This window comes from Pteropus medius, unplaced genomic scaffold (assembly GCF_902729225.1).
Source record: "Pteropus medius unplaced genomic scaffold, Ma_sr-lr_union100, whole genome shotgun sequence".
In the NCBI taxonomy this organism is placed as follows: domain Eukaryota; kingdom Metazoa; phylum Chordata; class Mammalia; order Chiroptera; family Pteropodidae; genus Pteropus; species Pteropus medius.
In genome coordinates this window covers 7,427,260-7,440,740 of record NW_024340848.1, presented here as the reverse complement: position 1 = coordinate 7,440,740, position 13,481 = coordinate 7,427,260, and the positions used below count along the sequence as shown (strand labels likewise).

At 38.8% G+C, this 13,481-nt stretch overlaps 1 protein-coding gene across 5 annotated transcripts in view; it reads left to right on the top strand.

The window, feature by feature from the left end:
• Positions 1-13,481, top strand: part of ABCC4 (ATP binding cassette subfamily C member 4 (PEL blood group)) — a 222,329-nt gene that overhangs the window by 40,739 nt on the left and 168,109 nt on the right. For 4 of the 5 annotated variants that reach the window (XM_039837765.1, XM_039837757.1, XM_039837737.1 and 1 more), the window contains one exon: positions 11,085-11,309. The exons of the other annotated variant lie outside the window; for it this stretch is intronic. In XM_039837765.1, the coding sequence (XP_039693699.1) occupies positions 11,085-11,309 (225 nt within the window). The remainder of the gene's footprint in view (positions 1-11,084; positions 11,310-13,481) is intronic. 5 annotated transcript variants of the gene reach the window in all.

Sequence of the window (13,481 nt, the reverse complement as noted above, 5' to 3'; positions counted from 1 at the left end):
AAGATCTAGGATGGCTAGGACTGGGGGGCCGAATGAAGGTGCAGCCAGCTGGTAGAGTGTTGGGCCCTCTTTTAGGAGGTTGGTTAGTTATGGCAAAAAAGTGGAGAATAAAGTAACTGGCCAACATGGGGGCTCATCCTCAGTAGTATTAGTATTAATTAGTATGAGTAGCAGCAGTAATAGAGATTCGTACTCAGTAGTAGTAGTACTGATGATGTTTCAATAAGGGCTCATACTCAGTGGTGGTGGTGGCGGCAGCAGCACTATTTGTGTAGTAATTATAGTAAGTATTTGAAAAATGTCTGTCAAGAACTGCTATGAGCACTTTACATGTAATATTATTTTATTCCTTTGGCTAACTCAAATGAAATGAAAAATATTATTATTCCCATTTTGGAAAAGAGGACACATAGTGACAAGTAGTTAACATATTGTGCCCAGGGTCACACAAAGCATAAAGGAGAGTCAAGATTTCTTCTTGGGCACTCTGAATTATGAGCCTGACGATCTCTATGACTGATAGCTTGTCCTGTGTCTTCAGGGTCTCAGATATATGCATCTTGATTTTGGCCTAGGAATAATAAGTAAGATGCTAAGAACTGCCTAGAATAGGAAGTTATATTGGGGATTGTAAATTGGGGTGGAGTCCAGGTGGCTGTGTCTCCTGGGTGCTGGAATTTGCTAGGGTGTTGACATTAGCAGTAGCACCATGGTGCATTTATATGGACCAGGAGCCTTGAAGAAAGCCACCTTGGCTCATTACTGTCAATCTCAAGTAGGTACAGTTTGCCTGCCCTGGTGACCTAAGTTATTAAACATCCATTCACACTCTTAAGACACCATTGCACATTGGCTCCTTGAGACGGACCAGTGGAAGGCAGTGGTCTTGCATGGGACTCAGATGATCTGGGCAAAGACCAAGTTCTTTATGTAGTTACTTAACAAGAGCGCCTGGTTCACTGCTGAGAGCTGGTATCTCTGTGAATTTTGGAGTGGGTGTGCATGTGTTCGGTAAGGATGAGAACCCCCGCTCAGTCACTAGTGTGGGGGGCAGTTCTCCTATTCTGATGTTTGAGCATTTCCCCATTTGCAGAGTGTGCACCAGATCTGGGGTATTATGGTGACAGTTGGGTGGAACCAGTCAGTGCTGGTAGCAGATAAATCAGATGTGATTTCTCTCAGGAGGGTGCTTGCTTGATTGCCCTGTGTTCAGGCCAATTTCTTGGTGGTTTATGCTATAAAATTAGACAATAGCCTAGAATCCCTGGATGAGCATGGTGACTAGCCTATGATGCTCATTCTAACTTTTTTTCTTTAAGATAATACCTAGCAGAACTCAGTTCTGATGCAGTGAAGTTCAGGGATTTCTAGGGGTCATTAGGGCTCAACTAGAGTAAACCGTGAATATCTTTTTTTTTTTCTGGCAGCCAAAAGAAGCTTGCAATCCAACACAAATATTCTTGTTTCCCTAGACTTGGCTATTGAAACTCTCCTGTTTTGGAGAAATTAGAAATGATTTCGTAGGGTGAAATGTTATATATCAAAAATAATTTTCAGGTGCCGTTTGGGTTTTTAGTGATTAAAACTAGTACTGAGTTAGATGGGATGAACGTTAGTTTAATGATTGATTTCATGAAGCAGCTTCCCATTTTGTGATCTTATATCTATGCTGCTTGTTGGTTTTTGTATTTTAGCTGGTGGAAGATCTAAACTCAATCCAGGATTTTCTTAAAAGCTCGAAGTTGAGGATTATCCATGATTTCTAAGCAGTGCACTGTTATCAACCAGAGCACAGGCAAGGCCTTTCCCAGGCACTACTGGCAGCATTAGTGGGAAGAGGCAGGGTGACGCCAGTCTAGGGCAAGGCTTCTGAGGTTGGGATTTTGAAGTAGTGAAAACCTCTGTTCCATGAGAATTGAGGACTGATTTGATTGTAGTGCTGGGAGAAACAAGTGCCAGGCGGATGATGAATGTGGTGCTCTCGTAGACCAGCACTAATTGGAAAAAAACAGCTGGTGAGTTCCCAGCATTCCTGGCCCCTGTGTGCACCTCTGTGGGGACAGTGGTGGGAAAGGAGCAAGTCTCTGCCTGCCCAGAGCCTTCAAGGTAGAGAGGAGGAGCCTGAAGCCTCTTTAAGAGCCAAACATTGACAGAAGCCACCTCCCAAGTCATGGAGCCTTTTCTTTGAGAGTCGAGGTCTCTCCCTGTTGGTGTGTCAAGTGGGATGGCCTCAAAGAACTTATGTGGGTTCTCCAGTTCCCTTCCCCTGAGAGAAGGAGTGGACTGGGGTTAGGTCCTATTCTAGTGTCCCTTAGAAATGACTTTGGTGGCTGCTGGCCTTTACCTGAGGCCACTCTGGCTGATTGTCTTTGGTTTAGGTGGAGGCTGTAAGAAGGTGAATGTTTATATAAATCTTCATTTTGGAACTCAGCTGATGGGCAAGAATTAAACAGACAAACAAAACCCTCTGAGTAGAGTTTGTATCTTGACTTAGGAGCTGATTCCCAGAGAGCTGTACGGGGCCTTTGCATTTATATTCTAGCTCTTTCTTCCAAGTGTCCCTCACCTCTGCTCAATCCAGGAGGCTGAGGAGTAGCTGCTGAAGAAACTGTGGACCGGGAGCAACCATTGAGGACTACATAGCAAAGGAGAGATGGAGGAAGCATCTAGAAAAGTGTGCAGGAAACCTGCAGAGCAGACCTGTGTACTTTTGCTGGTTCTTGGCATATAGCATTAGCGTAGTAATAGCCACAGTGATGATCCCGAGTCATCAAAGGTAATGCTTCTCAGTTCATTTTCTTTAAGAAGTCGAGGAAGTGAGGGGCTCATTTAAAAAAAAAATTGCATTCATAAAAGTTAAAAAAAGATCTGCTTAGAAATGAAACTTCTAACTACTTTCTAGAAAGGTTGGCTTTTAGGAATGACTTCTGTCAATATTTCTTGTTCTGCCGTGATTGCCTGTGAACAGCAATGAGCTTTCCCAAGCCCTTTGTGAAATCAGCCTCTGCCATTGAGAATGGAATAGGTTTCTTCCCAAGACTGCTGTATTATAAAAGTGACCAGAGCTTAAGCTTATCTTCATGCTGGTTTCTCAGCACTTTTTGCCATCATAGCTCATTTAGTTGTCTTAGGTCTCAAGACAAGACAGATGTTTCTATGGTTATGGACGTGGAGGTGCAGGAGGGCATGTGACGACAGGCTTAGGGGGTCATGTGTCTTGCAAGTGACCGACCTGGTTTGTGAAGCAAAAGGCTCTGATTCCTAGGCCAGTGTTCTTGGCATTCTGTCCCGATGCTTTGTCTCCTGTCCCAGCCCCCACTGACTGGTCAGAGAGCCAAGAGTAGGTGTTTTTTCTACCAACAGCTCTGTGTTCCTCTATCAGCTGCAGTGTTTTGTTTGTTAGTTTGTTTTGTTTTGTTTTGTTTTGTTTTGTTTTCCCTGTAGGATTTTAAGAACATTTCAAAAATACAAAAATAGAATAGGATCGAAGGGTAGCAGAATATGCCACCCCAGAAGATGCCTCTTTGGCACAAGGATTATTTCAAGCTGCTTAAACAGCAGGCACAAGAGAAGCTCTGAAAATAGAACACATTTACATTTATAAAAAAAAACTCCATTTGTAAGTGTCTCCCTCTGCAACTAAGTAAGAGAAGGATGGCTTTAAATTACTAGAGAATGTTATCAATAAAGAAGTCTTTTTTAAAAATTAATTAATTAATTATCTTATGGTGACATTGGTCAACAAAATCCAATAAGTTTCAGCTGTGCACTTTAATAGTAAGGCATATATATATTTACACTGTGTGTTCACCTCTCATAGTTAGATTTATTTCTGTCACCACATATTTGGCCCCCTTTACCCTGTCTACCTCCCCCCACCCCCACCCCCTACCCACTGGTAACCACTAATCTGTAGTCCATGTCCATGAATCTTTGCTTGTTTGTCTTGTTCATTTGTTGCTTTTAGGTTTATATTCCACATATAAGTGATATCATGTGGTTTTCAACTTTTTCTGTCTGGCTTATTTCGCTTAGCATGATTATCGCAAGGTCCATCCATGTCGTCGCAAATGGCAGTATTTCATTTCTTCCATTGTATATATGTACCACAGCTTCTTTATCCAATCATCATAAGACACTTTAGTTGCTTCCATGTCCTGGCTACTGTGAATAATGCTGCTATGAACATCGGTGTGCAAATATCTTTTTGGATATGGGTTTTCTAGTCTTTGGAGTAAATACCCAGTAGAGGGATTGCTGGATCATATGGTAGATCAATTCTTAGTTTTTTGAGGAGCCTCCATACTGTTTCCATATTGGTTGTCCCAATTTGTAGTCCAACCAGCAGTGTATAAGGGTTCCTTTTTCTCCACATCCTCTCCAACATTTGTTATTACTTGTCCTGTTGATTATAGCTATTCTAACAGGTGTGAGGTGGTATTTCATTAAGTCTTTAAGAAGACTTAAATCTGTACAACAAACCCTACCCTTGTTTACCCTGCTTTTCCTATCAACCCCTCATAACTGCCCCCTCATTCTTTCTTTTGTCTTTAGTTGAAGATAGTATTTAAGGTGGTGGCTTGGGCCATCTCAGAGAGTTACTCGATTTTTCTGAGCATCTCCCATGTATACAGGAAGTATACATCTTAATAAAGTTCCATTTGTTTTTCTCTTGTTATTTTGTTTTTTATTGCAGGGGGTCTCAGCTAAGAACTCAGAAGGGTACTGGGAAAATTCCATATAGGAAAGTAAGCCCCTATGTAACACCAAGCCAGCTTCAGTAGTTATCAATTTGTGATGTTGTGATTCATCTGAAACCCTAGTCTCACTTCCCAAGAAAATTTTGAAGTAGTTCCTAGACAATATATCTTTTTATCTATAAATATTTATATTTATATTATCTATAAATATTTCAGTATGCATCTTTAAAAGAGGTGGAATCTTTCATATAATTCTTATACCATTATTGTGCATAAACATTAACACTGATACTTTAATATCATTAATATCTACCCAGTGCTCACATTTGGCTTTTTTCCCCTTGTAATTTGAAGCAGTATCCAAATAAGGTGCATCTGGTTGATGTAGGTTGTATAGGTTCTCTTTCTCTTTCTCCACTTTCTCTCTCTCTTCCCCTTCCTGCGCGCGCGCTCTCTCTCTCTCTCTCTCCATCCATCCATCTATCAATCAATCATCTATTTATCTATCTGTCTTATTTGGAGAAACCAGATCATTTATCCCACAGTCTGAATTTGGATGATTGCTGCCCTCCACCCCATGTTCTCTGGCACTGTAAGTTGGTGGTTAGGTCTAGACGCTTGTTCTCAGTATTTTTCCGACTCTTTGGCAGGATTACTCAATAGCTAGAGTAGTGTTACTTCCCTTATGAGGTACATAACATATGGTCGTCTGTATTTGTATATGATGTTAGACAATATTCACGGTCATTGCTCAAGACCCATTCATTCATTAGGGGGTTGCAAACTGGTGATATTATAATTCTTCTCTTCTTCATTTATTAGCCGAAATACTTCATGAAGAGAAATTTGTCATAATCAATTCTTTGGTTACCCTGAGCTCCAGTATGTACAGGAAGGGCAGAGGAAATTCTTAATTTTTAAACAAATTTTCAAAATAATAAATTGTTTTCCAGCATTCTCCTCTGGGGCTAATGAGTTTTTTTTTCATCATTTATTTTATGAGTGTCATGTATTTCAAGATTTCTTATGTGCTTCAGTCCATTACAGTTATTATTCTTATGCCAAACTTTGGCCATCTTTAGCCAGTGGGAATCTGTTCAGGTTGGGTCCTAACAGATTCCCACTGGCTAAAGGGTCTTTTGCATATACTCTGATAGTCTTTGCTAGTTTCCTTGCTTTCTGGAGTAACAAGATGTTTTTGGGATCATCTTCTACAGTTTTTGCCCCAGCCCTGGAATCAGCCATTTCTCCAACTAACTCTGGTTTCTTTTAGTGGGAAATGGTGTTTATTTTTTATTTTATTTTATTATTTTATTTTATTTTAAACACCTACAACACCTGATATTCCTAGGTGGTCCTCCTCCATCCAAGTACTAACCGACCCTGCTTAGCTTTCGAGATCAGACACGATTGGGCACGTTCATGGTGGCATGGCCGTAGACTGGGAAATGGTGTTTAGAGACTATAGTCTAGGCACTAGAGGTACTCACTGCTGGTGAGTTGATCACTGTTTCTCAACTTTTTGATTAGATCAAGCTAGAATACATTTTTTAAAAGGTAAACATATCATGAGTGTATATGGGTATTTACATTTCAAATCATATTCAGTACACTAGTGTTTTTACTGAATCTCATTACTCTTACACCTTTATCTGTTATGTATGTCTGTATCTCTTTTCTCCCATGCCTAATCCCAGTTCTCACTGAAAACATAATTACTTATTTGTTTTACCTCATAGTATCAACACTATCACCCATAATATCACTAACAAAAAAAATTTAAGATTTTTTTGCAGTTCATATTGATTTTAGGGTAGGTAGGTATATTGCACAGGGGATATATTTTCTAATTATTTGTTTAAAACCACTTTTAATTGTTCTTTTTTTGTATGGTTTGCATGAGTATATATTTAGGTACATCTGCTTCATTTTACTCTGAAATTTTAGGAATTACTTTTTAAAAATTTGTTTTGTAATTCTGTATAGTGTCCTTGGTTCCAAAGCCAAATCAACAGACGAGGCTATTAAAGACTGTTGTCCTTGTTCCTTCTACTATTTCCTCTTTCTTTTTGGACGTAAATTTAAAAACAAATTATGATCTTTTTCTTTTTCTTTTTTAAATATATTTAATTTTTTCTACTGAGCAGAATGGAGAATGGATAGTTTTCCTCCTCCGAGCCTCAGTACTTCAGGTTCATAAGGGTTTTTCTTAGAAGCATGATATGTGGCATGTAACCCTGATTAAAACCCTTCATAGTACTTGTAAGTCCTTCAAAGCAGGTCTGTGGACCTGCCAGGCTCAGATGCCGTGATGGAGAGGAGGATAGCAGGTACTCACATGGGGTTAGTTTCTGCTCTCCAAAATCTTTCAGGGTAAGGGATTTTCAAACTTTATTCTTAATCAATTGAACCTAAACCAATCTCTAGATGCTGGGCCTTGGGCATCAGTGTGTCCTTAATACCTCCCAAGTAATGCTAAAGTGCAGTGAGGATGATGACCCCTGATTAAAAGAGGAGTTAAGGTATATCTAGAATCTTGATGGTTATTTCCCCAGACTCACTCACTACTTTTCTTCCTTATTGCTGGATCTTTCTCAACTCTACCCTTGTCACCTTGTTGCAGAAAAGATCCAAAATTAGACCCGCGAGAAACCAAGCAGCACTCAGAGAATTGGAGAACTCAGTTTTATTATGCCAGTGATCCCAGAGGAGCTAGTGCTCTGAAGATCTGGGCCCTAGAGCTCAGTTGCAACATTCCTTATATAGACTCTTTTTGGCACAGGCTGACTGGTTAATTTGTCCTCAGACAGTTATAAAGTGGCGGGAGTTGCTATGGTTGCAGGTGGTTACATTGTGTTACAAAGGGTGGGAGTTGCTATGGGTTACCAGCAGTTACAAAGTGTTACAAAGAGGGAGGAGTTGCTAGGGAGTACAAACAGTTACATTTGTTGCTTAGACAGATCAAACAAAAGGGAAGGTGAGTCTTTAGTCAATTTTGAGTACAGCCCATGCAACAAGCATATTTACAGAAGCAGAACAGAGAGCTGATTAGCCTTTTGAATGAAAATTCTTCTTCAACCTATTCCTGCATTTCTAAAAATTAGCCATCTACACATTTTCCCCATGAGCTCTCTCTTTTATGCTTATATGTTTTACTCAAGCATTTCTTTTTTGTTGTCCGATAGCTTGTTTCTATTTCCTATATTTTCTTTTTTTTCCCTCATAGTCAGGAGTGGTAGAGTTGGACAAGAAACATTTCAAGTATATGGGGAAACATGGTGAAGAAACTGCCCACTGGGGAGGTTTTAGCATCCAGTCATGTAATAAGTTACCCTGAGGAGAAAGGGGTGGGGCCCACATGTCAGTTGCTATAAGGAGGCTGAATGCCAATATTCCATTAAGAAATATCTGCCCTAAAGACACTCAGCTCAGCTATAAGAAGAGATGAAATACTGCCATTTGCAACAACATGGTTGGACCTTGAAATAACATACTAAGCGAAATGGGCCAGACAGAAAAGGTTGAAAGTCACATGATATCACATATGTGGGGTATAAACCTAAAAGCAACAAATGAACAGGACAAACAGAGACTCATGGACATGGACAATGGACTAGTGGTTACCAGACGGAGAGGGGAGGGAGAGGGAAAATAAAAAAAATAAATAAAATGTTAAAAATTATGTATATATAGTAAGAAAAAATATAAATAAACTGGCATTTAAAAAAAAAACGAGACTCAGACTCTGGTGGAACTTTGAACCATGGGGCATTGTGGTATCCTATTGGGCTCTTTTAAAAATCCCTTATTTCTCAGTTAACAAGAATTCTTGTGAAGGAATAAGGACTGTATTCTCAGTTGGTTTGTGGGAAGAATCTTCACCAGGTCATAGATTGATATCAAAGATGAAGTGTTTGCATAACTTTCGACCTTGTTCCTACTATCCAGAACTTTTAATTTTTTTTGTAGTTTTATTGAGAAATAATTGACACATATCACTGTATAAGGTTAAAGTGGATGGCATGAAGGTTTGATTTTACATATATTGTAAAGCGATTGCCACATTAGGTTCAGTGAACATCCATCTTATACATATAAAAAAAATAAAAGAAAAAAAAATTTCTCCAGTGATAAGAACTCTTAGGATTTACTCTTTCAATAACTTTCCTATATATCATACAGCAATGTTAGTGATAGTCATCCAGAAGATTTTAATTTGGTCAATTTCAAGTTTGATTATGCATATTTTCTCAATTGTTACACTTTTTACTAGTTGAGAGTTAAGATCAAGAATAGACAGATGAATGGGAAGGTATGGGCCATGAACTGGCATTACATTCGAGCCAATTTGCTTGACTCTACTATTAAATACTGTCTGCAGAAAAGTCCAGAGCTTAGGCGGTACTGACCTACCTTCATTTTGTGCTAGATTTGTTGCATCTATTAGTATTCTTTCTGATGGGTGACATCACTCTTACATTCTCCTGTAATTATATACATGTTAGGCTCAAATGGATTGCTGAGTAACAGGCAATACTGACTGCCACAGACAATCATAAGTTTTAGGAAAGTTTGATATGGCAGGTATTACCTTTGAGCTGGTGTATAGTCCCAAGGTTGCATGCTGCTTCCCTGGGCTGCCCTTGGCCACACCTGGGATGGGACGGCCCATGTGTACAGTTTGACGTTCTTGCTTTTCTGCGTAAGCCTCCAGCTTTTCATCTCAGTAAACTCTTATTAAAGTCTGTTTTACTACTCTTTCGTAAACGCTTAGTGCTCGTTGGGGTGAATGATTGGGCATGCTGGAAATGTAACAATGAGCCTTTGTGATTATCTTACTCATAATTCTTCAACTAAACAATTTTTCCTTACCTCTATATAGTAGATGAAAACTTCTGTGATCTCTTGGAAGATGAGGCAGTTGGTGAAGCCTGTGAACGTGTGTGTGCACGTACATACAGTGGGACAGGAGTATCACTGGGGTTTAATGTCACACCCATTTGAGGGACGGGAACATCTTGCCATAAATATCCTGATAGGGCACTAGTTGGTTGAGAAGAAAATGCACGTTAGTTTTGTTTCATGTTTCGTTTTCTGGATTCTCCCTCCCTTTTGTGCATGAGTTCCTTACTTCGGACAGATGGGAAAGAGCTATCAAAAGCAAACCTGTCAAACCTGTCAGTTGTTTGCCATATCTGTATTAATAAGGAGAGATTCTTTAAAAGGAAATGCTTGTTTCAAAGTTGAGTTCTTGAAAGATTTCCAGACTTTTGGCATTTGTCTTTTGAGAAGTTCGTGGAAAAAATGATGTTGAGGGCCTACGTATTTGCTTTTGGTGACGTGCATTTTTCATTGAGTGTTTTTTTTTTTTTTGATGGAAGAAGGGTTACCTTCCAAGGGAGGAAGTAATTTATGGGGTGGAATGTCCGTTTGTCAGGGAGGGGCAAGTTTTGCTGTTTCTTTGCTTTTAATCTTGGGGAAGAAAAATGCTTTTCCTAAATCTTACTTAGAAGATAAGCCCAAGGACTCCCATCTCATTGATGCAGGATTTCACTTTTTGCCTTGGGGAGTAGTCAGCACCTGCCCTGGATGTATGGCTGATTGGGAAGCACTGACAACATTATTTTATAGCTTGACTTTGCCTTGTTTAATTTTTGACTCCAAGGAGGCAGCACTTCTGGGCACATCCCAGCTTCTAGCGTGTAGAGACAAATTAAAGTAATACCCCCTGGGGCTGAAAGCCTGGGAACCTCCCAATCCTGGTTTTTTAATACTTTAATAATTCCTTTTTAATATCCCAACGGAAGCTGGACTCTGTTCTCTTGATCTACTGACATGTTGAATTTGGGTTGGGAAAGATTGTAAGGTTTTCCCTTCTGATCTGTGTTTGTGCCAGTATCTCAGTATGTAAAGGCTCTTAAAGCAGAAGGAGGTGGCAAGAGTGTGCCTTCCATAGATGAGCCACTCTTAACTTTGTTTTGGGCTGGGATGTTGAGAGTACAGAGGAAACAGGCTGTCCATATGTAAGCAAATTCCTTACTGTTTTGCTACTTTTTTCCTTACTCATCTTAGGCCAAGATTTAATTGCTATTTTGCCAAATGCATTCTAAAGCACTGGTTGTAATATTTATCAAGCATCCACAGCGTACCAAACACAATGTACTAAAGCTTTCTTGTCTTTGAACTTATAATTTTGGCTTAAAGCTAGAACAACTATCTGCTTGTCATAAAGAAGAAAGTAGTCCTATTTTCCTTTTAGATTAGTGACAAATGTAGCAGTTGGTCATAATGCCTTTTTTATATGCTAATAATAAAAGTAAAGCTGTGTTAAGGAAAACCGGTGTGGCTTGTATTTCTAATTAAGGCTTTTTTCTCTCTTTTTAGGAAGCCCTCAGAGTAGTCCAGCCCATATTTTTGGGGAAAATTATTCGTTATTTTGAAAACTATGATCCCACCAATTCTGTGACTTTGCACGAAGCCTACGCCTATGTCACGGTGCTGTCTGTTTGCACGCTCATTTTGGCCACACTGCACCACTTGTACTTTTATCATGTCCAGTGTGCTGGGATGAGGTTAAGAGTAGCCATGTGCCATATGATTTATCGGAAGGTAAGTGTCTTTTGGTATGAAAGTGTGCACCTGAAGCATTAGAAGCATTTTTGGAAAGTTCTGTGTAACCTAAAAATTTTATAAATTGAACCATTTAAACCTTACCAGAGAAGCTCACTGTTTGCATCAGACTTATTTATTTATTTTTTTTAAGCAATTTTATCAATATATAATGAGTTTTCTATTGAGATTAAGTCAGGGCTGCTTTGATAAAATCTGGTCACATGTGGTTGTAAAATACTAAATTTATATTGAAATCTAATTAAGAAATAAGTATCAAAAATAACTATTAAATTGATTTAGGCATGAAAATTTTTCAGTGTTATGCCTCAATCTCATAGTTATATTTATGGAACTTCTGTTATTGTTCATTAAAAGCTTTTTTTATTTCAAATTTGTATTTAAAAGTGACCGTCAGTGAGATTGGGTCTATAAATTTAAATCTAGGAGAAAAGATTGATTGTATTAGAGAAAGGGAATGATAATATTTTTTAAATGAACCATTTATTTATGTTCGATATAATTTTGTTAAGTAAAGGAAAATATAAATGGAAGCCAGATACAGACACACTCACAATATTCTATAGCTATGGTTACTTTAAATAATATTCAAGAAAAAATTCGACGTTTGGGATAAAACTTTAAATTTTACATTTCAGTAATTTTGGAGAGAACTTATGGTTTCATCTATTTTATGTTGCTTTTCATTCAAGTTATTATACAGTATTTTTTCATTAGTATGTGTGATAACAATTTTAAGAAGACTGATTTGATGTGTTCACTGTTTTTGTATTGAGAAATGCCATAAATGTATCCCATAGTTTTACCCTGATCTTAACTACTGTAAAAGGAGTAGGATTTCAGGTGTCTTTACAAAGAAGTTGCCAATATATACCAGGGGTCAGGAGCTGAAGAGCTTTTTAGAAACTTGATCCTATATATATCTCTTTGCCCAGGGCTGTTTGCTTTAAAAATACAAAAATTTATTTAACCGTATTATATACTTGAAATTTGCTGAGAGTAAATCTTAACCGTTCCCACCACACACATACACATACACAAACATACACTATAGTAATCGGTTCCCAATATATATGTATATCAAACATCATGTCGTGTACCTTAAATATATACAATTTTTATTTAAAAAATCCTCATTGGAGATAAAATTCAGCAATTTAAGTATTGCTTCTTTTACCTAGTTGCTACTTATCTAGAGCTTGTTTCTTGAGAATACTTTTTTTTCCCCCCTGCAAAATGTAAGGTGTCTTCCGCACATCTTTCTTTGAGCAGAGTCTTACTCATCTTGGGCTTGTGTGAGTTCTGGAGGCCTGGCATCTCATTGCCTGTGGCGGGGCTGCTGCAGGCAAGCTGATTTCTTCTTCTGTGAGGTGGAAATGCTAGCGATGCCTCTGCTCTCGGTCAGGGGGCCTTCATTGTTGTTGTCATCTTCATCACCTTTGTTCTCTTGCACTCCCTTCTGCTATTTAGGAGAATACTCAGATTTCTCTATAAATTAGCTAGATTTGTATTTCCAGATCATATTTAGCTCCCATAAATAAATAGGAAATTGCACAAGCACTCCACTCTGAAAGCCTAGAACACTGAAGTCAGGTTCGAGGTGAGGATTCGAATAAAGCTTTGTGAGGAGAGTTGTTGTCCACCTGTTTTTCTTCCTCTTCTCGCTGACACGTTGGAACTTTGCCTTTGGGAAATGTGATCTGACTTGGCTCATGTAAACACCTCCCCAAGGTATTAATTTGCTGGCTTGATTACCCAAAAAGAATTGACCCTTTACGAAGTCAAGAATTGCTTGGGTTAAACCATAGGTGTAACCTGAACTTCTAGAAATATGGGAAAGACAGATTTCCTCATGCCTTGTCTCCAGAATCCTGCCAAGGTAAAGAAATAAGATACTTCATCACAGGTGGGCTGGTTTCTTAGAGAAAAGCTGGGGCTGCAGTGTGGCTCTGAATGTCCCCTTGTGAACATGTGCAGTTTATGCTCAGGCCCCACCTTCTAATCTCCCATGCTGGGAGGAAATCACGTTGGGTGTTATAAATGGATTGGCTGCTAAGCTCATAGTCGTAGTTTAGAATATTAAATGACCTTGTGGGATGTATCATATATAAAAATGACTTGCCACTTGTTTACCTTTGCACAGCTTCAGTA